The 27,708-nt window shown below is 55.8% G+C and overlaps 1 protein-coding gene across 2 annotated transcripts; it reads left to right on the forward strand.

Moving 5' to 3' along the window:
• Nucleotides 1–6,424: 6,424 nt before the first annotated feature.
• LOC134558787 (SH2 domain-containing adapter protein F-like) lies at nucleotides 6,425–26,011 on the forward strand. Of its 2 annotated transcripts, XM_063413011.1 has the most exons (7): nucleotides 6,425–7,055; nucleotides 13,968–14,097; nucleotides 15,191–15,400; nucleotides 16,861–16,989; nucleotides 19,705–19,876; nucleotides 20,167–20,286; nucleotides 23,325–26,011. In XM_063413011.1, the coding sequence occupies exons 1-7, from the start codon at nucleotides 6,585–6,587 to the stop codon at nucleotides 23,509–23,511; spliced, it is 1,419 nt and encodes a 472-aa protein (XP_063269081.1). In that variant the 5' UTR covers nucleotides 6,425–6,584; the 3' UTR covers nucleotides 23,512–26,011. The 2 variants fall into 2 exon arrangements, with proteins under 2 accessions (XP_063269081.1, XP_063269082.1); XM_063413012.1 differs by lacking the exon at nucleotides 16,861–16,989.
• The last annotated feature ends 1,697 nt before the right edge of the window (nucleotides 26,012–27,708 follow it).

The raw sequence follows: 27,708 nt of genomic DNA on the forward strand, positions 1-27,708 counted from the left end.
TTATCAAAGCTGTCTTGTCCAAAACCCAGGGAGCACAGCCCAGAGGAGCCTCTTGAGCTCTTTGCTTGTGTGTCCAGCATGCAGCTGAAGATGGAAGGTGAGGAAAGCGTCCCAGGGGAGAACCAGCCATCCTGCAGCCCAAAATAAATGCTGCCACATGTCTGTGAGGGCCCTGCCCGATTCCAGCTGCCAGCCCCAGCTCTCACTCTGCCTTTGTCTGTGCACAGCAGGAGCCTCCTCCCGCTGCAGGGATTTATGGCCTGCACACAGCCACCTCTTAACCCAGCTTTGTGCTGCTGAATGGGCAGAAAACAGGCCACCACAGCTGCCAGGCAGCCTGCCAGCCCTCACCTCTCCACTTCTTGCACTTGTCTCTGAATTCACCTTCATTTTCTGCCTCTGAGCCCTTTCAGAGAAACTGGGCTGGTGGTGGCAATTGCAATTGATCCCCTCTCTGTGGGAGGAATGGCCACTGTTTTGCTCTTTGCACTGAGCCCATCTTCCTGACAGCTGATGACAGCCCTATTAAGAGATATAAGGGGATACCAGGAGTGGTTCACACCCCACAGGCAACATAAAGCCAGTGAGTCTGTCTGGAGAGGGAGCCAGCTGTGTGAGCACGGCTGATGCAGCTGGATTAATCAAACCCATCATTAACCCCTTCCTGGGGCACTCAGGTCCCCTGCCAGCCCCCAGCACAGGCCCCCACGGCACATTGCTCTGATTGAGCTGCAAACGCTGCAGCTCCTCAGTTTGCTCAGCCTCAGATCGATGAATGCAGGCAGCTCCAATCAATTCTACTTTACCACTTGCAATTGAGTTCAGATCCATGCTCTCGCAGCTGGCCCCGCTTCCTTCCTTCATTCAGAGGAGGGATTTGGGCATTTTATCCCAGCTGGATGCTGTTTTGCCCTTGCAGGATCAAACCCTTTGGTAGGAGCAAATAAAACCCCATGAAGAGGCAGCAATGAAGGGACTGAATTTGTGCTGTAGTTGAAGCCCCAAGAGCATCCACCTGACTGTCAGAGTGGAAATGGGTGCCTGGATGAGGCCATGCAATTTGCATGTTATAACAGAGCTGTTGCCACCAAGCCAGCATCTGTCATGAGGTTTTCCTGTCATGATCCTGGTTTTGCTGCAGGAAAATTCCTCTGTCTTGGTTCCCTTGTCCCTTGGGAGCTGACTGGGGAGAATTCAGCTCTCTGGGAATTGAACCCACACAAAATGATTTTGCAGAAAAAAAAATAACATAAAGCATTTACATAATGGCTTTTTGGAAATTTCCCTCAAACCTTGCATTTGTCAGTGAAAGAAGTGTTTCTCACCCTCTGGGTGTCAGTCCTGCAGATATTTTTCTCTCTTGTCACCCAGCTCTCTCAGTGGCCTCCCTCCAGGATGCTCCTGAACCTGTGGAAATTTGGCTCTCCAGGGCTCTCCACACCTCGTCAAAATGTTAATGAAATAACAGATCACAGCACAGAGCAGTTGTGACGCTCGGGGTCGTGATGTGCAGAGGCACGGACCAGGCTGAGGTGATGACTGATGGATCTGGCTGATGTCTTTCAGCAAGTTGTCATCTCTTCTTTTGGTCAATTAGCATTGCCTCAATTATACTATCAACTGCATAGTGATTTTTTTTCTTTTTACAGAAAGGTTAGGGAGCTGCAAAAAGTGCCTGCAGAAATTTGCTCCGTTTGGTAAAAACACATGCTTTGTGCATACCCTGCCCAGGCTTTGATGGTCTCCTGGTACAAATGTGTAGCAAGACTTCCCCTGGACACGATCTCTGCCTCTAAAAACTCATAAGTCTCCTTTGTGCTAGTCCTTGTATTTGATATGTATTTATGGATTTTTTTCTGTGGATTTATCTGGTCTTTTTCCTAAACCACGTAGCATCTGCAGCAGCCCCTGGCAGGGAGGGCTACTGTGTGCTGAGTCTCCTCCTTGTGTTACTGCTGTTATTTCAGCCTGTCCCACCTCCCCCAGCTGTGCAGATCTCTGCTCTGTGATCCCAGCTGCCTCTCTCCTGTGCCAAAGGGCCCTGCTCCTTCACAGACCCCATGTGCAGAGACCTTGGATCCTCCTGTTGCCCTTCTCTGCACATTTTCCAGCTCTGCTGTATCCTTGGAATAGGGGAACCAGAAATGCATGTAGACTGGGACTGGCTAGGGAATAGTGACACCTCTGATTTAATCTCTCCTTTTTCCTGACCTTCCTATCAGCTTGACAGAGAGTCTTTGAGGTTCTGACTTCTGCTGAGTGCTGAGGGGACAGTTTCACAGACTGTCAGAGCTCCCAGTCTCAGAACGCATCACTTTAGACAAAAGCCTGGGCTTTGTCTCCCCATGTGTGTCACTTCCCTAACACTGCCTTTTGTCTCATTTAATTGCCAACTTGCTCAGCCTCTCAAAGTCCTCCTGCAATTCTTAGCACGCATCCACAATTTCCAAAATAATTCAATATTATTGCAGATTTTGCCGTTGACCTCATCTTGTCAAAAGACCTGTGTGTGGAAAATGCAGGGACCTCTGCTGCCTCAGGGGCCTGCTGGCTTTTTCCAAGAAATCCACTAGCTATGGAAAAGAGAAATTCACTGCAAGAGAGCTGTGTCGCCTCTTCCCCAATATGTCATATTTACCCATCTGTTCCCTAACGATGCCAGTTTCCTCCTCCGTATGCCAATTTTTGTTCATTTGCAGAGAACAGATGTGTCATTTATCAGTCTGGGGCTCCCTGGCTGCCTCCCAGGAAGCATTTCTGGTGTCACAGTTGCCACCTTCCAGTCCTCATGTCCCCTGCTGCACCCAGACCGCGGAGGTGGCTCGGCTGTCACCCAGCAGATGTGACACCCTCTTGGTCCCTGCTGTGCTGCAAAATGGGGGTGTGTGGGCTGCTCCCGGGGAGGAGAGGAGCAGGCACGCAGGCATTCCAAAGCTCCTGCACAGGGCTTTTATTTGAAACTGTGGAAGAAATACCTGGAGATTCAAGGAGCTGCAGGCTTCCTTGCCAGCCAGGGTCGATGCTGGCATCAGGGGAAAGAGTTGACCCAGCACCTGACTCAAGTGACACGTTGGCATTGTCGGATCCAGCCCCCACATTACCTGGGGTGAGTCACCGGGAGTGTGCAGGGGCAGAGACCTTCTCCTCTGACTCACCGGAACCTGCTGCCGGGGGGACGCTGGGCTGTGTCTGCACCACCCAAGGTTAAACTGGAGGGGAAGGTTTTCCATCAAGATGTGGCATGATCGCTCCCCAGCCCAGGGGAGGGATCCTGTGTGCTGTTCTTGGCCCTGCTGCCAAACAAGGCTCTTGTCCCCAGCTGGGGGTGAGCACCAGGGGCACTTAGGGCAGCTGACGCAGCTCCTCAGGCCCCGGAGGATGGATGAGGGCTGAGGATGCACACAGCTCTCTGCTGGGCTGGCAGGAGCCCGGAAGACATTGCCTGGCTTCTTCTTCCTGGTGCGTGCTCTGACCTGTCTGGATTTACCCAGGCAAGCAGCTCCTTTGGTAGGAGGAAGGGCAATGCTGTGAGCACAAGCCCAGAGATCTTAGCAAAGAGCTCCTGGACCCTTCAGAGGTGGAGAAGAGGGTGGGAGCAGAGATTCCAGTGCAGAGGGCCAGCCCTGCATCCTTGCACACATCTGCAGAAAGTCCTTCTGCCTCCCCTTATTCCCGTGAGAGTGAACCACAAATCACTTCTGCACAGCCACGGGTTGTTCTCTTCCTATCTGAACACTGTGTGCAAACAGCTTCACAGCCATCCTTCCCTCCTTCCTGGGGGCTCCACGGGCAGTGCCAGCAGCAGGCAGCCCCCAGGGCTGCCCATCCTGCCTGGGGATGATTCCCGCTGCGGCCGCCTGAGAGAGGAGCTGAAATGTGGAGTCTGGCACGCATGCAGTGCAGTGTGAGCTCCCTGAGCCTCTCCATCTGCCAGTCCCACCCCACATTCCCTGCCAGTCCCCACACCCGCAGCACTCCAAGGCAGCCATCTGTCACAGGGACTCGCAGGCACAGTGGCATCACAGCCACCGCCGTGGCATCCGGGTCAGTCTCTCCAGTGCAGGCACCAGACCCGGGTCCCAACGTGCACAGGACACGGAGCGTGCAAACAGCTGGGACTGGAGCAGCACCAGTGCAGCACCAGTGCAGCACCAGTACAGCACCAGCTGCAGACAGATTCTGGCTTTGGAGGTGGGAATGTAGAAATCTGCCCCTGCTCCTCCAAACCTGAGGTGAACTACTGTGAACAGAAGGATGTCACCAGCCTCTCGTGGTGACTGCAGAAAAGAATATCAGCAGCCTGTGCCAAGCCATGCAGGTGGTAAGGTCATTTGGTCTCCTTCTGGAGGCCTCTTAAAGCTCCCCAAGCACATAGGAGTCTCCCAAGGGGGCTCTCAGCTCAGCTGTTCCTCTTCACCTGCTGCCTGTGTTGCTGCCTGTGTGGTTTGGCCAAGGGGAAACCAATATCCAGGGGAAGCTCAAATCTGTGCGCTCAGGTGAGTCCAGGGACTTTGATGCTCCTGCAAGCTCTGCTGAAGCCTGGGGTGAGAAGGGGATGCCCCTGAGGCACAGATCAGAGCACAGGGCTACACTGGGCCAGTCTGGAAGAGAAACAGGCCCAACAAATGGTGAGGAGGTGCTGGGGTCCTACACAGGCACGGATTGTCAAATTGTCAAATCCCAGCACGGCCCCAGTACAGCTGCCTCTCCAACGAGGGAGCGATGTGAGGGATGTGCCAGGACTGGATGAGAAGGAAGAACCTCTGCAATTCCTTTAATATGGTAGTATTTAAAAAAACCCAACCACCACAAGCTAGATCCTGCCTCGGTCCCCTCTCTGGAGACACTGAGCGTGTGTTTTCCAGGCCTGAGGATTTAACAAGAGCCATCTCCTGTAGCTGTTGCTCAACATCCTCCTTGGTTACTGGTAGAGGGTGGAAGTGCTTTCAGTCTCAAGTGCCATTAGCCCTGCTTCCTTCCAAATGCTGGACAGGCGAATTTATTGAGAATCTCTGTCTTTTCTGCATTTTAATAAGTCTCTTCATCACCATCTGCTGGGAGCGAGGTTTGCTGCTAGACCACAAACACTGCCTGGTGATCACTTTGTTCCTCGCAGATGCTTTTTCTCCTGATGCCTTTTGGATCTTGAAATCTCTATGCTTTGAAATTTCCAGTGCTGTTTTCTGGGTTTCATGGCTGTCTTCTCCCTGTGGAGGAAGCTCCCTTGGTGTCCAGTTGAACCTGGCAAATCTGGATAGGTTTCTCAAGCAGGAGTGTGCTCAAGGAATGAGCAAATCTGGGACTCAGTGGGCTCCCTGGGCACATGCTGAGCATGTACTGTGCCAGGCTGGCACAGGGAGCTCAATTCCTTGGCAGCCCCATCCTCACTCTCCCTCCTGCACAGGGCTGGTAGGAAGGTCACCATGAGAACCTTCTCCCCCCAGCTCAGACAGCAACATCCCAGCATCTGTCCCCACACTGCGCTGGACCACGGCTCGTGGCGTGAGGACATGCAGGAACACACCATGCCATCTGTCCCTGCTCACTGGATGCCTCTGCACAGATCCACAGTGGGACCTCTGTGCAGGTCTTGCTCTTGGAGAAGCTCCTGTCTCTGGCCCTTTTCTTTCTTCATGGCCTCCAGGGGATTCAGCCTGAGAGCCTGGATCAGGTTTGGGTATAGACGGTGTGTATTTAGGAAGGGATGTGAAGGATTTGGGGGCACAGATCTGGAGACAGGGCTGGGGGAATACCGTCTCAGTGGTGGGTGAGCTGAGAAGGTTGCCGGCTGGTGATGGCTGTGCCCAGGGGGAGCAGTCACAATGTGCTTTTTGTTGCTGCAGCAGCCTCGGCCTCCAACACACTGCTCCCAGTGCCACATTCCCGCTGCGTCCCAGGGGATGTCCTCCAGCCCCCGTGCTGGGGATCAGCCCTGCAATGCTCGCTGCAACATCTCTGCACATCCCTCTCGAACTCAGCGTTCTTCCCGAGCACGTCCCTGCCTTGTCGCTGCTCACCCCTTCCCGCAGTGTTTCTTGGGGGGTCCGCAGCGCCAGCCTCGCGTTTCCGTGTGTCCCTGGAACGAACCCCCTGCTCCGGGGGTCCCGCACGGGGCTGCTCCCACCGAACACCTCCAGAGCAGCGGGTTTGCACCGACGACTCGAGCTCGATGACCCTCGCGGGCTCCTTCCAGCTCAGGACACTCTGTGATCCCATGAGGGGCCCTTCACCGCCCTGCCTCCCCGGCGGCCTTTTCCCCGCTGCCCCCCGGCGTGGCTCGGGGCAGCGCCGGGGCCGGATCGGGCCCGAGCCCGCAGCCCAGAGCGCGGGAGGCGGCCCGGAGCGCCGAGGAGGGCCGGGCGCGGCGGAAGGCGGCGGGGAGCGGGGCGGGCCCCGGGGGAGGCGGGCCGGGGAGGCCGGGCCGCGCTGAGGGCCGCGCCGGGCCGCGCCGGGGGGGAGCGGGCGCGGGGCCGCGGCGCGGGCGGGGCGGGGGAGGCCCCGCAGCCGGCGCTCCGGCAGGTGGCACTGGCCGCCTCCCCCGCGCCCCCCCGAGCCGCGCCGCCGCGCTCAGTCCGCCGGCGCCGATGCTGCTGAGCGGAGCGGCCGGCTCGGAGCGCGGCGGCTGCAGCGGCGGGGCGGGGGCCGGCGGGGCCCCGCAGTGCGTGGGCACCATGGCCCGCTGGCTCCGCGAACACCTGGGCTTCCGCAGCGCCCGGCCCGCGCCGCCCGCGCCGCCCAAGCCCGACTACCGCGCCGGGCCGCCGCCTCAGCCGCCCCTGCCGCCCGGGGGCGCGGCCGAGCCGCTGGCCGCCGCCCAGCCCGACATCGTGGCGGCCTACCGGCTGCAGAAGGAGCGCGACTTCGAGGACCCCTACAGCGGCCCGCCGCCCGCCGCCGCCCCCGACGGGCCCCGCTACGTCTCGCCCAAGCACCGGCTCATCAAGGTGGAGGCGGTGGAGAAGGTGCCCGCCAGCCCCCCGCCGCCGCCGCCGGTGCCGGCCCCCCCCAGCTCGCCCCCGGCCGGCCCCGAGCCGCCCGACGAGCCGCCGCAGGAGGTGAGTGACCGGCGGGGCCCCGCTGCTCTGCCCGCGGTATCCCCGCCACTTGCGATGCCCCGGAGTGACCGCGCCGGACCCTCGGCCCTTGCCGTGAGGAGCAGGACCCCAGGGGCAGTGCAGCCTGAGCGCCTCGGTCGCGGAGATGCCCTCGGTGGTCCCGCCAGACTTGGCATCCACAATCAGGAGCAGGGCTAGGATCCTCGAGCACCGAGGGGGGCCTACGGCCGGGCTCCCCGGGGCTCCCGTGTCGCGTTCCCCCGTGCGCCCCGGCAGCACCGACATGCCGGGCACACATCAGCGGGAACGGGGCCGGCCCCGGCTTCTCCTCCGGCTCCCGGGAGGCAGGTATGGTTCGCAGTGGGAAGCGCGCTCGCAGAGGAGCACAGGACCGTCTGCGGTGCCCTCCGACGCTGGGGCCGGTGGCCCTGGGCCTCGCACCGCTCCGTGCCTGGCGGATCTCCCTCTGCCCGCCTGCCCGGGCTGCCCGTGCCAGCGGCGGGGGCCGGACCCCCAGAGATGCCGTGCTGCTTTGTCAGGGAGCCTCAGCGCCTCTTTGTCTGCCGCCCCCCGCCGCCGACTTCTCCAGGGCTCAGAGCAGAGCCTGGAGCTGCCGGTGCTGGCAAGGAGGCGAGAAACATCCCCTGAGAGGTAGGAAGGAGCTGGGCAGAAGCTCCCCATGGACGGGCTCAGAGACCTGGTGCAGGATAAGCCCAACGGGGGCTGCGGCTTTGGTGCCGGGCCTCCCTCTTGGAGGAGAAGCTGATGCGGGGACTGCGTAAATAAAGGCAGGAGGGGGTAATTAGTGCCCGCTAGCGCTGCTGCCTGCAAGACGGGGCTTGTCAGGCGAACTCGACGGGATTGCAGATCTGGCTGGCGGAAGGAATCGTGGATGTAGTCAGTGATGCCATCCGTGGTCCTGGCACTGCCGGGTGGCACGATGAAATGAGCACCGGGAAAAATCTGCTAGAGAAATGTTTTAAGCAGATAGAAAAACTTGTTGCTGGTGGATCTTGGGAAGTTGCCTGTACTGACTAATTGCTTCTGGGACATTTCTGGAGCAGCCCAGCATAGCTCCCCTTTTGAGCTGGGTAAACTGGCTGCTGCAGACAGCAGAGGGGCACGCGGAGGATGGCACTGGTAGTAGGGACCAGAGGTGCCACCATGGTGCTGAGGTTTGCTGAGGCTGTCTGGATGGTTTTCCTCTGGAATATGCATTGCAAGATCAGAGCAGGAGCGTGTGGACTCGGGCTGTGATGTGCAAAGGGCTGAGCCAGAGCTGTGGGAAGCAGGGACTGCTCACAGGTACAGCCCGGGTGTTTGGGGATCCAAAGGCTGGGGAGAATCTGAGGAGTTTGGAGAAAAGTTAGAAGCTGGGATACATTCAGGGAAACTGCTAGCCATGCTAGGCTGAAGAAGACCCTTCATTTTTCCAAGATAGGCAGTGATTAGATTACTGATAGGTCTCCTGCATGCCACTGTAGGGAGGAGGCTTCTAATTCTTTAGGGCTCTGGTATGTGATGGACATAGAGCTCCAGAGCCTGAGCAAAACTGGAGTAAAAGTGGAAATATTTGATAGTACTTGCATCTGTCCATTAATGCAGTTTTCCTGGAGGAGCCAAGGAGCATCCCCCATGTGGAGCAACTCTGTTGGGCTGAAAAGCCCTTTGCAGCTCTCATCTACCGGGCTGAGCAGTGGGAGGGTTCTCCAGCTGCTCCAGTGTCATGGTGGCTCTTCCTGGAGGTGGTACAAGAGGATGGAAATGCCTGCTGGGGGGTTGCTTCTGCTTGTGACCCTTGCTCTTGGTGATGTCTAGCTGTCCTGGCACAGGGGAGGGATACTGGAGCTGGGCTGGAGCCTCAGCTGAGATGATGGTTGTGCAGGGGGCTCAGTGCTCACAGGCTTAGGAAGAGGCTGTGGGCACCTGCTGCAGGGACTGAGACTGCAGACCCCTTGGGTTGTGGTGATGCTGGAGATTAAAGGAGAAATACAATTCTGTGTAAAGACAAAGCTACTGGAGCAGAGAGGGGTTTTGTTAATGATTGATGGGTAAAATCACTCTAACAAAATGTGCAGCCCTTGCAAGTGGGGACGATTAGGATGGATGGAAGTGGAAAGAGCAGTCACTGATTCCAGATTGTGTGGTTTGGCTGAGACCATGTGTTTGTGGCTGGGGCCTGACTGGGTTCCCTGGGCCCCCTGTGCCTTCTGTAGCTGTCGTGCCTGTTCTGGAGAATGGGACGGGCAGGAACATCTTGGCACATCCTTTCTGCCCGGGCTGCATGATGCTTTGCTGCTGTAGCACGAGCTGTCACATCTTTGCGCCTTCTGTGGGATCTGCAGCATCCTGTGGGGATGCATTAGAGCGAGCTCTGCAGTGGCTTGTGCTGCTTTCCAAAATCCACTGGAAATGGTGTGGACAGCACAGGTCTGCTTGGTCTGCCAGGCCTTTCCCCACAGCAGTGGACAGTGGACTGGCCCTGTGCGGTTCACCCGAGCCAGGTGGATACTCTGGAGGTGTCCTCCCTGCTGTGTTTAGACTAGGCACAAGAAGCAACGCCACTGGGATGCAGTGGGGAGAGGTGTGATGAGGGACCTGCTGCTGCCTGCACCCAGGGCTTGCTTGAGGATGGGCTTGGGGATCTGCCTGAGGACGTCTTTGACATCTTTGCCCGCCAGGACCCGTCGCTGCTGTTCTTGCTGGAGTGCAGGGTCAGTGCCGCAGGGTGTGGGAACAGCCGGTCAGGAAGCTCCTGGGTGTGTGTCTTTCCTGTGAGAGCCTCCTTGAACTGAGTCATCTTACGTGAGGCTGATGCTGTGCTGCCCGCCCCACGTGCCCTCCTGTGCCACGGGGGCAGCCCCAGGCTCCCTGCCTGGCCCAGCTGTCCCCTGTGGGCCGTGGACCAGACCCTTCTGGGAAGGTCACTGCTGTGTTTGCTTTTGGGTTTGGCTTCAGTGTCTGCCAAAAGCCAAGCTGCCAGATGTGTAAAACCGGAGGAATTTTGCACCTGACAGAGCTTGCTTGATTTAACCAGTCTTCTGAGAAGACCCCAAATGCGCTTTATCTCCAGGGTGGGAAACTTGTTTTTAAGGTGGAGGATCTCCCCAGGAATCCTCTGCAAACCTCTTTGTAGAGTGGAACATCTTGTTGTGACAGAAGGTGGTGGCAGGTAGAATGTTTCTGGACAAGATGGGACAAAGACCCCCAGCTCTGCACAGGGATTTTGGTGTCTGAACTGTGAATGCTCTTGAAGAGCTGTGATCTGTCACCTTCACTGGTGGGCAGCATAAAAGCTGTTTGACTGCGGGTACCCGGTGACAGTTTGGTTCTTTGCATTAATTTTATTTTGGTTTTTTTTTCCCCCTTGTTGTTGGCATGTATAATAAAACAAGACCAGCCTCCGTGCTGCAGCAGGGATCTGCGTGTGCATTGCTGTGGCAGATAAACACATGAAAAACACTCCTGCTCAAGCAGGATATGTGTCCAGGTGCCAGCAGTGCTTGGCTGCTCCCTGACGGACTGGTCTGCACCAAGAGCTGCCCTGGGATGGTGGCTTTGCCTGTCAGACTTTTGCTTTTCACCCAAATTATTTCAAATCTAGCAAAGCTTGTGCTGTGTATAAGCAGGCAATGCCTCCACAGCCGTGTGGTGGGATCGGCAGGCAGTGAGCAGCTCCCTCAGCAACGTGGAACAGGGGCAAAGCATGGAAATGCCTGGCCTTTGACCAAAGTGGGGGGCTTAGGGCACCCCTGGGAGCTGCCCTGCCAGCAGCTGTGGCCCCCTCCTGCTCTTGGGAGCAGCTGTTTGTCCTGTGGCTGCTGCTGGGAGCTCTGCACGGCTCATAAAGCCCTGTACTCAGATTAGGAAATGTCAGAGATGCAGTTTCCTGGGAAACCGTCATACAGCCCCATGTGCAAGGGCATTAGGATGTGCCCGGTAATTGCATGATCCCTGCTCTTTGCCCCATTCTTGGCACTGGCTGGAGCCTCCAACCCCTCAGTCTTGGCCCTTGGGATACCATTCTTGTGGGCTTGCTTGTGCATCCCAAGGTTGTGATGCTCCTGGAGGCAGTGATTGCCTTCCCACCTTTTCTGTGGCTCTCTGCTGTGATACCTAACCATTTAAAAAACAAATGGATTTATGTTCTCATCACCCTACAGTTGGGAGACCTTGCTCCTATGAAGTGGCATCCTTGAGGCAGTGGAGAAGCAAACCAGTGTGGCAAACTCCCCCCAAACCCAAGGAGCTTGCCTCTAATCACAGCCATTGGCTCTGGGTCCAGGCTGAACCCAGCAAACCACATCCTCTGCCAACAGAGTCCATCTAATCTCTGCTGAGTGCATCTGCAGACTTCTACAGGCAAAATACCGTTTTAGGAGTCTTGACAGAGACCTGTTAGAATTCTCCACCATCCTCTGCTTCCTAGACCTGGAAGCATCTGGGGCCACTCTGTGAGCCTGCTGGAGCTCGTGTGTTCCTCCCTGGGAAGCCAGACCTAAACACAAGGAAATATATTTGGAAATAAGGTTGGGCTTGATGATCCTGGAGGTCTTTTCCAACCTTAATGATGCTATAACAGTGGCCACTGCATGCAGGGAAGCCTCTCGGTGCTGTCTGAAGCTGCTATGTGTCTATGGGAGGGTGCCAGGACTGGCACCAGCAGCAAGATAGGTCTGTGCCTGTCTAGGAAATGTGGTTCATAGCAGGTTTGAATGTGGTCAGGTTTGGCTTGGGGCCTGAGGAACAGACAGCTAACCCCAGGAGGGTCAGCAAGCTGCATCTCACAGCCCCCCAGCATGCTTGGAGCCATGAGAGCTCTGCTGAGAGTCAGCATTGGACACAGCACTGCTCATTCATCCACCTTGGCTGTTGAGCTGGTGCATTTGTGTGTGTAGGGGCGCTGCTGGCATGCCCTTGCCTCCATTGTCTTGAGCACGTGTGAAGATGCTGTTGCTGTCACAGGGCTGTGCTCTGCAGGTGCTGAGGTGCAGCAGAGTCTCTGCAGCTTTCGAGGCATGGGAGAGGCCGTGGGATCTCCTGAGGGATTTGGAGCAGCTTCACTGAGAGCTCGCAGGCAGCAGGTGGGAACCAGGTCCTGGTTGACCAAGCAGCTGTAGAAGCCACCAGTGACTTTTGTTTCCCCTGGGGAATTTTGCCCTGGTTGTGGCAAGCAAAGGGCTGCAGACCCCTGGGCTCAGCACTGCTCCTTCGTGTCCTCAGTGCCTGACAGGGCCTGAGTGATGCCAGGTCACCCCTCGGATGACAGAGGTGAGAGCAGATTGCCTGTGTCCCTCTGCAAAGCTGGGAGCTGGCTGCTCCTGCAGCCCTGTCCTGGCTTGCTCCCCCTTGCCTGGGGTGGAGCCAGTGCTCTGCCACCCTCTGTCCTCTGCCACCTTGCTGAGGGGTGAGAGCATCTGCAGCTCCCATGTCTGAACCCTGTTCTGCGCCTGTGGGGCAGCTGGGATGTGATTTGGGGATGATCAGCTACTTGCTCATGCCCTGGCATGGAGGGACCTGGCTTGGAGAGCTGACCCAGTTCCCCATGCATTGGCTGCCCATGGAGCTGGGACATTTCGGGAGGAGGTGGTGACCAGGCGTGGAGAGCCGTGTGCCTCATGTAGCTCACAGGGATGCCAAGTCTTGGGACTGCATGGAGGTGTTTACAGTTCCAGTTCCTGTTCCCTTTTCCTGCTGAGTTTTCTGTCACAGGCTATTGTTGGGCATTTTGCGCAGGAAGGAGGGAGAAATCTTTTGTTTTAAGCTGATTATTGGAGCTGCAGAGGAATGTGTGAGCAGTCGTGATCTCTGTGGCTGGCCAGGAGCAGGGGCAGCATAGTGGTGAGGATGGAGCCTGGCCCCAGGTGGGATTAGGCAGCTGCCACACCATGCCTGGGACATTTGGTCCTTGCTGTGGGACATCTGCATAGCCCATTTTGTGGTAGCAAATCCCCCCAAGCCAGGGGTTTGTGTCCTGGTGGGTGACCAGACCCTGCTAAGGTGCTTGGCTACACTTGGTTGCTGCTGGAAGCATTGCCTGGATCCACGTTGGGAGCAGGCTTTGGGGCTGCAGGTGGGATGTACAGCTCCAGGCTTCTTAGGGCTGCAGTGTGATTTGATGGGGTGCTCTGACTGGGAAGGTGCTGAGATGCTAGAGCAGGCATGTGGCTCCATTGCTGCGGGGGATTGAGCTCTGGGACATGCCCATATCCTACTGCAGGATCCTCTCCTTTTCACTAATAAGCACAAATCTCGGGAATTTAGTGCTGACCCTGTGACATGGCACTTGAGCTCCTGGTTGTGCTTCCTGGAGGAAGGTTTTATCTTGTCTTACTTAACTTAGGATGTGTCTGGGGATGTTGTGGAGGCCTGGGAAGGAATGGAGAGGAAGCTATAATCTATTCTTAGCCCTTTTGTTAGAAAAGATCTTCAAATGAGTGCACAGGAGCCCTGGAAAATAACCAGTGAGTTCCTAGTTGTGCCAGTGCCAGCTGACACCCCTGTTTTGGGATCTGTGCCCCTTCTCCACCCTGAGAAAGGAAATGTGGCTGTGTGCAGGAGAGCATCTGTGTGCCACAGGGGAGGGATATGGCACTGCTGGCAGCCGTGCACCGCCGTGGGGACCTGGCCAGGGCACGTGTGTGGGTGCTGGCATTGGGGCCTGATGGTGAGGGAGGGCAGGGCTGCCTTCTGCTCTGCTTGGCTCCCTCTCAGCTTTCGGGACAAAGGCTGGAGCGTTTCCACGGCCAAGTGCCGGTGCCTGGAAAGCTGTCAGCTGCCTGCAGGGCTCTGCCATGCTGTGGGTTTGGGCTCTCAGTGGCTGCTCTGGCTGCTCATGGTGAGCTCTGCTGTCCACGTCCCGATAAAGGCAGAGAGTGCCTTAACCCTTTTCCTGTTCTTCCCCTCTTCCAGCTGGCTGTCCTGGAGGACTACGCAGATCCCTTTGATGCGGCACAGGTGGCAGGTAGCCAGGCAGGGCTGGAGAAGGTGATGGAGAATGATGGATATATGGAGCCATATGAAGCCCAAAAGATGATGGCTGGTAAGGTGGAAGGCATCACACAAAGGCCACTCTGTACACCTCTGGTCCCTGAGTCTGGTGGCCCCTGTACTCTGTTCCTTGCAGCCTGTGTCAGCATTGGTTCCTCCACATAAGGCAAACCTGAGTGATGGTGGTGGTGGGAGACAGCCATTTTGCAGGCAAATTTTCCCAGCTTTATCCTTGTGTGCTGGGTTTGCAAGAGCATGCAAGGACTGTCTGAGCACTACAGGCACATCTCTCCCTGCAGTGCTGTCCCCCAGGACCCCAGTTGCCAGGCTGAGCCAGGAGAGACCTGGCATTCCATGCATCTGGCTTAAAACTAAGATGGATGTGGGAGCTATTTAATTTAGTTAGGACCGGGCCAGAACATGCTGTCTGCTGCAGCAGCAGGGCCCCCGGTGGGCCTGTCCAGGGCTGGAAAGCTGGGAGCATGTGCTCCTGAAGGAAGTGCTCAGGGTCACCAGGCTGGCTCTGGCTCTGGCTCTGCTTTGCAGCTCTGTGGTTTTCCTGGAGCAAGTGGTTTCTGGAAAGCTCATGTGGCTTTTTGAAGTAGACCATTATATTTCTTGGAAAAACCAGCAAGCAATGGAGAGGCTGCTTGTGCCTGTGGGATAGACTCTGTTTCGCTTGAGGGAAGGGTGCTTTATTAAATCAACCACTCAGGGTGTCCAGGGGAGAAACCCAGCCACACTGCTTGCAGGAAGTCAGGCTCGGGGTGCTCTGTCCCCGTGGACCCCATTTTGCCAGGCTGCCCAGGACTGGGGATGTGGCACCGTGGGGATCTTGGTGCTGCTGAGCAGCTCTCCTGCTCCTGCCAGCTGCTCACTGTCTCCTCCTCTGCTGATGCTCCCTACCCCATTTGTCCCACGGGTGACATCGAGCCCTGTCATCTAGCACAGTTTTGGGGGCTGTGTTGGGCAGATTGAGCCCTGTAATCTAGCAGAGTTTTGGGGGCTGTGTTGGGCAGATTGAGCCCTGTCATCTAGCACAGTTTTGGGGGCTGTGTTGGGCAGATTGAGCCCTGTCATCTAGCAGAGTTTTGGGGGCTGTGTTGGGCAGAAGGCTCAGGGTCTTTTCGCTCCTCTCTGGATAGAGATCCGCCAGAAGGGCTTACGGGAGGCTCCCGCCCGGCCGCTGCCCCTCTACGACACCCCCTACGAGCCCGTGCTGGACATGGACAGCGAGTGCCCAGCCTGCCCCAGGCCCAGGGAGTCCCGGCTGCCCGAGGACGATGAGCGGCCCCCAGAGGAGTATGACCAGCCCTGGGAGTGGAAGAAGGAGCGGATCTCCAAAGCCTTTGCAGGTGAGTGAGCAGCCATAAAGCAAACAATGCTTTTTGTGAAGCTGGATCTTTGGGGTTCCTTCATCTTCTGGGGGTCAGTAATATTGGTCTCTGCATTTCCATAGCTCAGGAAGCGCTTGTGCTCTTGCAGAAGCTGTTTGAGCAGGGAGCCAGGCTGGACAGAGCGATGGATAGAGATGCCTTGGTAACCTGTCCAACACCTGTCTCCCATTGCCTCTGCTGTGCTCCAATCACAGCCTCTGGTGCAAATTAACACCCTCAACCCTGGGCTCAAGCAGATCCCTCCTTCCTCAGGGCAGGAGGATACCCAAGGAGCCTTCGTCCAGGCTTGGTCCAGCCCCCCTGACCTATTTATCAGTGCTGTGGGATCAATTGTGTTTGTGTTTGGTAATGAGGAAATCCATGCTGTGCATTAGCACTGGCTCCTTGCCGGTGCTGGCTAATTGCTGCGCTCTTATCTAGGATGCATTTTAATTGCAGCATTGTGTGTCTGCTGCAGCTGCTGCTGAGGGTGCCCAGGCTGGTGGCATTCTGTGGAGATGATGGCAGAGAGAGATGTGGAAATTTGGGGTTGGGGAGTGGACCTTTTGGGTTTGGAGATTTGTGTGCTGGACTCAGTGTTTGCCTGTGCTTGGGGCTACCGGGTCCCAGAGCACCCTGTGCCGAGGATTTGGCGTGTCGGGCTCCGTCGTGGGTTTGTGCTGAGGTGTCCGTGCTCTGGATGAGCTGCCTTGCTTGGTGTCCCTGGGTGGAGGTGGTGTGTTCACAGCTCTGGCTCACACGTAGATGAATGTGGGTGCTGCCCAGGGCGCTTCAGGCCTGCTCTGAGTCCCAAAGGAGCCAGGTTGCTGTTCCCTGGGCCATGCTGGGACCTGCTGCCTGTTTTTTCTGAAGCCAGAGCAGATCCTGCTATTCCTGGTGTGCTGTTTTTTCTCTCCAGTGATGCCAAAATACCTCTGTTGGCCCATTCCCCCTTCTGGGGGTCCATGGGACCTCTGCTGATGGGCAGCTGCTATTGGCACAGGGCTGCAACCCACTGGTGCCTGGCAGGGAATGTGGACCCTGTGGGTCACTGGGAGGTACCTAGGGCAAGGCAGATGCACAGGCAGGACAGATGGCAATGGGATGCTTGGCAAAGACCCTCAGACAGACAAGTATGTGGAACGGGGTGATTGCAGACTCCCCCAAACCCCAGAGAGGGTTGGCTGGAAAAGCTGATGGAGGGGCAGGGTCTCTCCATTGGGAATGTGCCCCACCTCAGGCCTGTCCCTGCTTGGTACTGTGGAGGGGATGAGATAGCCAAGCTGGTGTAGGGCTCCTGGGAATTTAGTCCTCAGGTCTTTCCCCTCACAACTGCTCTCCTTCTCTGTGGGTCTCTGGTGTTGCTGATGGTTTTTTCTAAACCCTTTCTTTCTCTCTCTTTCTCTCTCTTTCCCACACCCTCCCCACCCGCCATCCAGTTGAAATCAAGGTCATTAAAGACCTGCCATGGCCCCCGCCGGTGGGACAGCTGGACAGCAGTGAAAGCCCCCTGGATGGGGAGGCTGGTGCCCCCATCCCTCCGCAGCACGGCTACGAAGACGCCAATGGTGGGTCTTGCGTGACAGCGGCGTGTCTGGGGCGTGCAGCTGAAGCTTGCTGTGACTCTGGGCTGCTGTGATGCCTCGGGGCTTGCCCTGGGCAGTGCCAGACACGACCCTCCTCCTCTGCCCTCCCCCAGCTCCTCCTTCAGCTGTCATGTGCTGGACTCCAGGTGTTTGTCCTGCTGCACCTTCCCACAAGCTCTTTGGTGTCTCTGCTCGCAGCAGCAGAGCTGCTCTGGGGATTATTCCATGGCATGGCAGAGTCCTTACTGTCCCTTTTGTTCTCTCCTCTTTGCCTCCACATTCCCAACATTTGATGGCTGCTTTTAAGCTAAATACTCGGTGCAACAACTGCACTGAGTATTTAGCTGATGTTTTCTTGCAATGCCCAGGTCCCTTACAGGTGTGTTAGCAGCTAATTCAGATCCCAGTGCTGAAGCTGGGACTGTTTTTTACCTCCTTCATCATTTAGTTTCCTCTGCTGCTTTATTATGTTGCTGCTTAGTGTCAGGAAGTCCCTGTGGATTCTCCACTCTTGTTTTGCTATCATGAGCAGCCAAATCTCCCAGGTACACTTTGTCATCTCAGTTTTGCCTTGTTGTGAAGCCTTTTTTGTGTGTGCTGAGCACAGAGCCCCTGGGTAAATCCCTTTTGGATGCTGCTGGCAGTCTCACGAAAGCCAAATATTGCTGCTTCTCTTTATTAAAATTTAAGGACCTTGCTCTTATGCTGTGGTGAATTTGCCAAGAGCATTAGGTGGGGGGAGTCTGTGGAAAGCCAGGACTGTTGCAGTGTGGAGCTGGGGTGGAGCTGTGCCTTTTCCTGAGCAGTGGTGTGCCGTGCCTGCCTGTCCGGGCGGGCGCTGTGACGTGCCACCTGCTGATGTCTGATTGCCTTATCTGCAGTTACCCAGATCCCTGCAGAGCTTCATAAGATAAAGCCAATGTGGCCTTTGCTGCCTCCTGGGTGGGCTTGAGCACAAGCTGCAGGTGATGCCTTATTTTGGTGCTGGTGGTGGGGGCACTCAGAGCAAGGCAGCTGCTCTGCCAGGGCTTTGTTGGGTATTTCCCAAATCCGTAGGGATGCTGCAGGCTGAGATCAGTCCTCTAGAAGAGAGGTCTTGGCAGGTGGGAACTCTCTGATCCTCTTCCTGCAATGAATGCAGGTGTCAAGAAAAATTAATCTCTTTGTTATGCAGCCTCTTTTCTCCCATCATTTTTTATCCTCGCAGTCGCTCTGACATGCATCCTGCTCCTGATGAACACATCAGTTTCTCATTCTTCTTGGTTTTAGCAACACAGAGTCTCTTTTTTTTTCCCTCTGACTTGCCTTGCTTTGTTGTGTTAAGTTTATCTTGCCAGAGTTTTGTCTCATTTTCTATTTCCCTTGTCCGGGGGTGACTTGGAATGTCTTGAAGGATGTCTTCTTCCTCCTAAGGGCTTGTTTTTAATATCCTGTTTAATCATGCACATGCCTCTGTCTCCCTCTGACAGGTGCAATGCATTTCTTTTGAGCTTGTAATGCAATGACTTTGTGCTGCCAGCAAACACTTGGGCTGTTTGATTGTCTGGCTTTTTAACGATTGCCCCAATTTTTTAAGGTGATGAGTTGAAATTGAAGCCTGTGTGTGATGTCCAAGGGCGAGCAGGGTTGGTGAAAAGCCAGAGCGCTGCAGAAGCAGGGCTTGTCAAGCCATAATGCCAGGCACCTCCTCCCTGAGCTGTGCCTGGGGTGGTTTATGCCATGCTAAGCTGCACAGGATTTTGGCTGGGTTTACTTTTGGCTGCCTTCCCCTCCTTGCAGTGCTGGTGGGGGCTGGAGTCCTGCTCACCTGCCTAGGGCCTGGTCAAGGTGTCACTCAAGCAGCTGCCTTAGAGGATGCCCTGCTGGAGAGGAAGACATCCCTCTGGCTATTTTTTGCCTCCCCCTCCAGCAGCCAGGAAGCAGGGAGAGTTTACTGTCTGGAGCATTCCAGCAGTCCTAGGGCATTTCTGGGCTCGGCCACCTCCGGGGTGACTGTGCTGCCACAGTGACAGCCCCTGGCAGCCCCACACTGTGGCAGCTCTGCCCAATCAATAAGTAATTTGTGCAAGGGGCTGGCGCTACAGGGAGCAATAATGAACTCTTGGGAAGAAGGAGAAATGATATTGTTAATGTTGAAATCATCCTGCGTGGAAATAACAGGCAGTGGGAGGCCAGGTCCCTGGGGCATCATGGCCGTGGCTGGGCTGGTGACAGGCAGGTGGCAGCATCAGAGAGGTGCCTGCAGTCAAAATATCACCTTCCAACCTCGGGGAAATGTTTTTTCACCCCATGTTTATTTGTGCCAGCAGAAATGTGTCCATTGGTTCCAAACTGACTGCCTCCTTTAGCTCCATCTATCCCCTCTTCTTTTTCTTAATTTTTTTTTTCTCTGAGACTGGGGAACCTCTTCTTGCTGCATCTCACTGAACTCTGTACCACAGCCACTGAATCTATTTTTGCATTAGCAAAACCTCCTGAGCTTTTGAAGCATCCCTGGAAATGTCTTCCATGGGCTCAGTCTCTGGCTCCAGGCCTGGTGAGGTGGGGATGCAGCCTGGGCCCTGCAGTGAGCAGCAGCCCAAGAGCTGCCCTGCCCTTGCTTAGGCCGGGGGCTGGGGCAGTGTGATGGAAGGGGCTCTGGCTCCTCCTGCCAGACAGAGTCGGGATCCCAGCCCGTGATGTGTGTCTGTCTTGCAGGTCCAGCAGAGGCGCTGGGGTACGGCCGCACCTCGCCCTGCAGGGAGGACAAGGCCAGGGCTGTCCTCAGGCATGGCTCCAGCAGCCTCAAGAGCACAAAGACCCTGAGCGCTGAGCCTGGGCCCTTTGTCGGGGAGAGGATCGACCCTGCCCTGCCCCTGGAGAGCCAGTGGTGAGTCCTGCCTGCCCGCAGTGCCTGCCTGACCCTTCCACCTGCACCGGGGAGCCCTGTGGTCACACCATGAGGAGCCCTGGGGCAGACTTGCTTCTTCCTTTCTTCCTTGGCTCCACATTTCAGCCTGTTTGTCTCCCATCCCCCGTGGTGCCACCCCCTTCCCTCTCCCTGAACGTGGCTGCAGTCCCCGGGGAGGTGCTGGCAGTGCTGGCATTGCTGGTGCCCCACGCAGAGCCCCTCCCCTGGTGCCTGCTGTGTGCCAGCACAGCCCCTCCCTGTCCCTGCAGCTGGTACCACGGGGCCATCAGCCGGACGGACGCGGAGACGCTGCTGCGGCTGTGCAAGGAGGCCAGCTACCTAGTGCGCAACAGCGAGACCAGCAAGAACGACTTCTCCCTCTCCCTGAAGTGAGTCAGCCTGCCAGGGCCGGGGGGTGGGCACACACAGCACAGGGGCCTTAGGGGGGCGCCCCGAGTGAGTTGTGCCCATGCTAATTGGGTAATGAGATGACCACGAGTGGGCAGAAGTGGCTGCAGTATGGAGTTCAGGCTTTTCTGTGGTGTGGGACAGGTTTCTGGTTTGGTGTCTGGCAAAAAGGTCTCTCAGGAAGATCTGGAGGCCCACTGCTCTTCCTTGGCTGTGCTAATAATCCCTCAGATGGATCAGATGATGTGTCTCACTTCTCAGTCAAATGTGTCTGGTTACAGCTTCCAGCTCTGTTCCTTGTTTCCCATTTTTTTGTAGCTTAGTTGCAAGGGAAAAGAAAGTTTGTGTGAGCCCATTGTTGATGGAAATGTGGGCACCCATCCTTGTCTCCCCAGCCCACAGATCCATTGCTCAGCTGTAGAGAGGGCTTTACCCTGCTCTGGTTTGCCAGTAGGGAAACCTCATCCCCACAGCACAGCTTGGTTTCTGCTTGGGTTTTTTGGGGAATCTTTACATGCTCCCCAAATTTTCCAGATTCCCTGAATGCCAAAATCACACGAAGTATCTCTGCATGTGTCCTGACAGGGGGGAACTGCCCACAGCTCCTCATCCAGCTCATTCCTGGCTCTTGGTGCAGCACAAATCCACCAAAAAAAGCTGTTACTGTCTGAAGATGATGATGGATGAGCAAATACCTTCTTGCTCTTCTGCTGGACAGCTATATTAGCTCTGTTCCTGCCAGATGGGAAACAAGTATTCATTGAGCACTTCAGCTATGTCTGCCCAACAACAGGCTCCGTAACCCTGTGCTTTTCTCAGTATACTTTGAGTTTCCCCAGTGGTCTCTCTACCTGCATTGCTCCCTAGGGGTTCCAGTCTCTCTGTATATTTCCCAGTGGCACAATTGTGAATTAGATTGCTGTTTCTCTCCACATTTTTTTACTCTTTGTGTTGCCTTCAGCACCAAACCGAGGCAGGAGCTCCACTGAAAATACACTTTCTTCCTTCTGCATCTAGAACTTTCAGATCAGCCAACAAACCCTTCTGGAAGAGCTCCCTCCTTTCCCTTTTTTTTTTTGTCAGAATTTTTACTGATGTTTTAATTTTCTGTGTTTTCTCCTTGCCCTGGCTTGTGAGCCGTTTTGGAGCAACAGCTTCTTGTGGTTGGTGAGCTGCATTTGAGGCTGTGAGAGGTTTGCCATCACCTTGTGAGTGGCATTAGCACACGTGTTGGAGAGCCTGGGAGGTGGCATTCCATCAACAAAGGTGGCTTTCCATCACCTCTACGCAAGCCAGTCAGCAGTTTCTTAGTGGCTTTTCCCTTGCTTCTTGCCATCATCTCAGTCTCATGGCAGAATCCTCCTCTCAGAGGGCGTGTGTGGCTGGGCCGTGGTGTGAGCAGTATCCCACCTCCCCCAGCCCATCAGGGAGTTACTGGGGCATTGCCTGTCCTTGCAGAGTTTGTGGAGAACCCACAGCCCCAGGCTCAGGATTTTTACTCCACTGCCTTTCTCTGTAGAGCCTGTTCAAGGAAGATCCCCTGGGATGCTTTTTTATATAGCTGATAGCTGTAAGCTGGCTGTCTGCAGCTCTATTATTTTTTTTCATTCTTTTTTTTTTTTTCCATGAGGAAGAAGGCACAGCCAAGGAATTGGTCTGAAAAGCGTTCCAATGCTGACCTAAAGTTCTTTGGTGTTGCTTTACAGGAAAATTTGCATGAGAGAGCAGCCAGGAGCAGCCTGGCTGGTCCAGGCTAGGCAGCCCCATGCTGCCTGTCATGGACAGGGTCGTGTCATTCCCTCAGATGCTTGGAGAGTGAGTCCCTCCTGGCTTGTGCCTCCTCTGCAAAGCTTTGTGTCCTTCCATGGGCCTGCAAAGGTGCTGAGCAGGAGCAGCACCCACCCCTTCTCCTGGCTGCTGGTGTTGGCAGCCTGTTCCCTGTGACATCTCTCCAGGGTTGCAATCTCATCACATCCTTGAGCCTGTGACAAAGACCTGTGGAGAATTTGGGCAAAACACAACCAGTACCATCTCTCCATGGATCCGAGTGGCAGCCCTCCTGTTCCCTGCCACTGGGACACAAGACACAGCCAAACTATAGCTTTTCCTCAGCCCACATTGGGGGGCTGTGGCTGTCTCCCAGGACAGCTGGCTCCTTGCTTGTGTCTCTAAATGGATTGCAGACCTATTCTGCTAATGCAGCTGGGCTGTCCATTATGGTCTGTCTCCAGCCGGGGGGATGGGGCCGGGCTGTGCAGCACTAGAAGCGGCTCAGCATCACTGATGAGGTCCTGTCTGCTTTTAAGTCATCAATATTTTGCCATAATGTGCAATCCAGACGCTGCAGACAGGCTGTGGCTCTCCTCGGAGACGCAAATTAATAGCAACAGGGCCATTAGTCCGTCACTTGGAATCAGCGTTTGTGGCAGGATCTGCTGGCGTGGCCTGGTGCCCGTGCTGTGCCGGGAAGTGGTCTTGCTACGCTGAGCGGGTTTTATGGAGCCTGCAGCAGTGGCAGGGGGAGAGGGGGAAGGAGAAAATCCTTTGGCTGTGGGCCAAAGGAGAAAAACCTGGTTTGCCACGTTGAGGCTGGAGATCTGGGAGCTGAAGTTCTAGGAGCTGAGGGGCTCCTGTGAGAGCCAGAGCAGTTGTAAAAGGGCTTTGTCATGTGCAAGGAGCAAAAGCCACTACCCCTCTGTGACCCTACAGCGAGTGCCCCTCTTGCTCTTGCCCAGGCGATGCCTTCCCTACCCACACACACCCCAGATGGGCCCTACACACCCTACACTGCATGGCCGTGCTCCCCAAGGGGACACAGCAGCATCGTGGCCGTGCCCCTCCTTTGCTCTGTGGGCTTTGTTGGAGTCAGCCAGGAGCAGGATGGTGCAGCAGAGCCGTGGCTGCAGACAGCAGTGTCCCCTCAGCTGCAGGGGCAGGCTGCCTGTGGCAGGGGGTCAGGAGATGAAGGGAGGCTGGGGCCAGCTGTGCCCCCTAACCCTGCCTTGATCTGTCCTTGCAGGAGCAGCCAGGGCTTCATGCACATGAAACTGTCGCGGACGCAGGAGAACAAGTACGTGCTGGGCCAGCACAGCCCGCCCTTCGACAGCGTGCCGGAGATCATCCATCACTACGCCAGCCGCAAGCTGCCCATCAAGGGGGCCGAGCACATGTCCTTGCTGTACCCGGTGGCTATCCGTACCCTATAGTCATCACCCCCACGAGCCAGGCCCCAGGTTGGCTGCACCCAGAACTGGCCCGCCCGCAGGGCTGAGCGCCGCCGTGCCGGGGATGGGCTCCAGACCGTCGGCCCGTGAGCAGCTCGCTGGGCACAGGCAGCGCTGTTGGGGATTGCTGCAGCCAGGCCCCTCGTCCTGCTCTCCCAGGGGCTCCCGGGCACTGGTTTGTGTGCTGGCGTGGCACTGGAAGGACCCCCTGTGCGAGGAGCTGAGTGGGGCTGTCCACACCTCCACACCTGCCTCCTTGGCAGAGCTTGGGATGCCAGGACTGGAGCTGGGACCTTGGGAGGGTCCAGGGAGGGGGGCAGTGTGTGCGAGTACGGGGATAAATCATCCGGTAGCAGGCCTGAAGTACCTCCATGAGGGTGCCTAGCTCTGCCCATGAGAGACAAAACAGCTGTGCCCACAGCTAAGGAGGCTGGCAGGGGTGAGCAGGACCCGCCTGGGGCCAGCAGGGCATGCAGGGTGCGAGGCAGGCTGCCCTCGCCTGCACCGGTGCTCAGTACTCACTGCCATCCTTTGCCAAACGTAAATAGTGACCGGCCTTGGCCATGTGTGCAGCACCACTGCCTAATAAAGCGGTGCATGGTTGTCTCCTGCCTCATGGGACTCTGTGCCCACACCCCACCACGAGTGGGGGATCAGTGTAGCAAAACAGTGGAAAGGGAAATTTTGTTATACAAAAGCTTTAAGGGAATTGATTTTCCCTGCGCCGTTGCATACACTGAGACTGGGGTGCCCTTCAGCCAGTGCACTCCTCCGAGACACTGGGGACAAAGAATGCTGGTGGTCATGTCCTTGCCATGTCTTTGAGACCCTTTGTGGCAGTGGTAAGCTGATTTTGGACTTGTCTGTTACTCCCTGTAGAAGAGGGTGCTCTTTGGGATCTTTTGTCTTCTTGTTTTGCTTCACCCCTCTTGAATCTTGGGCAAAATCCCTGAATTTCACAGAGCTCCTGATCTCAGAGGATTTACTGGCTCCAGTCCTGTTGTTTGTCTTCCTGACACCTTGTCTTTGGGCCAGCTTGCTCCTGTTTTTTGGTTTTTTTTTTGGCTGAATCCCTCTCTGGTGCTCTGTGTTGTTTCATACGTACCTTGCCTTTCAACTTTATTTCTGGTGTTGCCCCTATACCCATGCACATACATTTCTTCTATCCATGCTTCAGCCTAAGCTCCATCCTGCTGTTACTCCCCAGCAGCACACTCCCTTTCCCCTCTGCTCTCTGGGTGGGGACGACAGCAGCAAATTCACTGCTGGACCAGCAAAACCTTTCCTGTTAGTGGAGCAAAGCCCTCGGGCATTGGTGGGATGAGTTAGCAGTGGCTTGATGAAGGCTTTGTGGAAAAGCATCATCCTCCCCTCTGTCTGCTGCCAGGAAGAAGCTGTCCCTGCTGGTTGCTGGGGGGGCTGAGATGATTGATGGGACTGTGGGGACTTCGTGTGGTGGGTGAGTGCTGCAGCCACTGCAGGAACCCTGCTCTGCCATCCACGGGTTTGGGGCTTTTCAGACTCGATCTCAGCTGAGAGATGGCTGTCCTGGCTGCCCTGCAGTTCTGAGCTGCCGTGGGGGCCGTGGGGCATGGCCAGTGTGGTCTGTGGGTGCACCCCGTGGCTGGGAGCCTGCAGAAGTGTGGTGAGTTGTTCCAGGATGCCTCAGCCTCTGCCGCTCCTTAAAAGGCAGCGGATTGAGCTGGTCGGTGTCTCCTTACAGCCCACTTGGCTGCTGGCAGCTCTGGCTGCCTCTCTCCATCCCAGCGAGGCATTTTGTCCAGTGGGGATGGAGGGGACTCCAGCGGGAGGGCTTTTCTCCCAGAGCCTGCAGGAAGGACTGGAGATACAGAAATCTGCAGCAATGCAAGCTGCACTTCTAAGTGCAATCTGCACTTAGGAGGTTTTAAGTGCTGCTTAGCAGCCCTGCTGTTCCCTGATGGCTCCAGAGAACAGCTCATCATGGGGGATCCTCTACCTTCTTGGAGGCTGTGGGTGGGAAAGAGGCTTCTTGTGTCAGTGCAGTTCCCCACAGTGTGGGGCTGTTTTCTTGAGCAGCTTTGGCAGGGAGCAAACTGCCTGGAAGCCAGTGCTGGCTGTGCAGCCTTATGGTGAAATCCTGCTGAAGCAGGTATTCCTGCTCCATCTCAGGTGCTGAGCACAGGGATGAGAGGAATGAGACCTGTGTGCATTGTACCAGCTCCCCAGAACCAGTCAGGGACCAGCAGGGCTGCCCTGCAGCTGGGCTGTGTGTCCAAGTGCTTCAGCAAAGTGGCTCTTGATCGTTGCTGTGGGAATTACATCTCTCCTGAGCCCTTTCTTCTCCAGGCTAAAGAAGTGAGACTCCCTTGTTCTGCCCCCGACCATCCTCAGAAGGACTCTGACTCTCTTCCTCTCTTCATGTACTTGGAAACAGTATCCAGGTGTGGTCTCACCAATGCCAAATAAAGGGAAATAACCCCTTTGTCCTGACCACCAAAAATGTATTACTCCACTTCTAGCATCCTCGGTGGTGGGAGGTGAGCAGCTCCCCAGAAAATTCGAGCTGAATTTCTCTTGAAAAGGGTATTTTAGTGCTGCCTTTGCTATCCTGTGACTGAAGTGAGCATTGTTTGGGAATGGGGTGGGTGAGGGCAGGCATCCAGCAGGGCTGCAGAGGTGACAATCCCCCATTCATGAGGATGCTAATCCCCAGGAGGGACAAGACCATAAGCAACCTTATGTGGCTTTAAGGTTAACCCTGTTTGGAGCATAAAGTTAGACCAAAGACCTTTGTTTGTAGTAATTCCTAATCCACTTGTCCCAGCACTCCCCTGTGTCCTCCCAGCTGCCTGTGCCCTGTGTCCCTCCTCCCGGTACTTGGAACAGCTCTGTCATTCATTGCCTGACCGCCAGTCCCTCACTAAGCCCTCTATAATCACTGGGCTGCTTTAGCATACTGCAGGTCCTGAGAATGGAGGAAGTTTGTTTTGTAATTGGATTAGCACTGCTGGGAACAGCTCGTGCACGGTGTTGGGGCTGAGCTGGTGCAGCCCTGGCCTTGTGCCACCCTGCCTAGTGGTGGGTCAGCTTGGGGCTGTTACCCCTGCACAGGACTTCAGTGACTAAAATGATGCTCACTGGGCTGTCTCCCATGAAGACAGGCTGAAGGAATTCAGGCTGTTAAGCCTGGAGAGGACAAGACTCCAGGGAGACCTTAAAGCCCCTTCTGGTGCCCTCAGGATCTCCAAGAGAGCTGTAGAGGGACTTTGGACAAGGGCCTGGAGTGACAGGACAAAGGGGAATGGTTTTAAACTGAAAGAGGGCAGGTTTAAATGAGATCTGAAGAAATTCTTGGCTGAGAGGCTGGTGAGGCCCTGGCACTGGCAACCACAACTCCTGTTGCCCAGAGAAGCTGTGGCTGCCCCATCCCTGGAAGTGTTCCAGGCCAGGATGGATGTGGCTTGGAGCAACCTGGTCTAGTGGAAAATGTCCCTGCTCATGGAACAAGGTGAGCTTTAAGGTCCTTTCCAACCCAAACCAGTCTGTGATTCTATGAAAATACGTAGTTTTGCAGGATGGAGGCAACCAAGAGGGATAAAAGACTGATAAAGGGCAGAATTGGAGCTCGCTCACCTGGGAAGCTTGGGTGTGTTCACTGAATTCTGTCCTTAATGTCTCCCACCTGCTAGAAATGAAGCCCCTTGGTTAGTGCCAAGCCTCCTGTCACCCATTCCCAGCACAAGCCATGAAGGCTCCTAAGCACCTCAGAGGTTGGAGAGAACCAGCAACTGATCCTTGTGGGACTGGGTTAAACCCTCACGTTGTTATCCATGCCCTTTTCTTGCCCTGCTGGCCTGGAGAAGTTCCTTGAAGCCCAAGCCTAGTGCTTAGTTTGAAACCCCAGCCCTAGCAGGGATGCTTAAGTTACTTGAGTATCCCTGAGAATGCTGTGCCCTGTGTTTTGCCTCCAACCACAGCAGTCTACAGGAGGATCAGATAACAGCTCAGCTGCCAGAATTTAGAGCAAAGGAGAGAAATTTGCTCCTGATCCCTTTGGGCTGCCAGTGGAATGTGCAGGGTAGCCCATACATAGCACACGTGTGCACTGGCACAGACATGACCCAGCTGAACGCTTCCTCGCTGATCTCTTCCTAAAGACAAAATGTTTGACCCAAAGGACAAGTCTCAGCTTCTGAC

This window comes from Prinia subflava, chromosome 15, assembly GCF_021018805.1.
Source record: "Prinia subflava isolate CZ2003 ecotype Zambia chromosome 15, Cam_Psub_1.2, whole genome shotgun sequence".
In the NCBI taxonomy this organism is placed as follows: domain Eukaryota; kingdom Metazoa; phylum Chordata; class Aves; order Passeriformes; family Cisticolidae; genus Prinia; species Prinia subflava.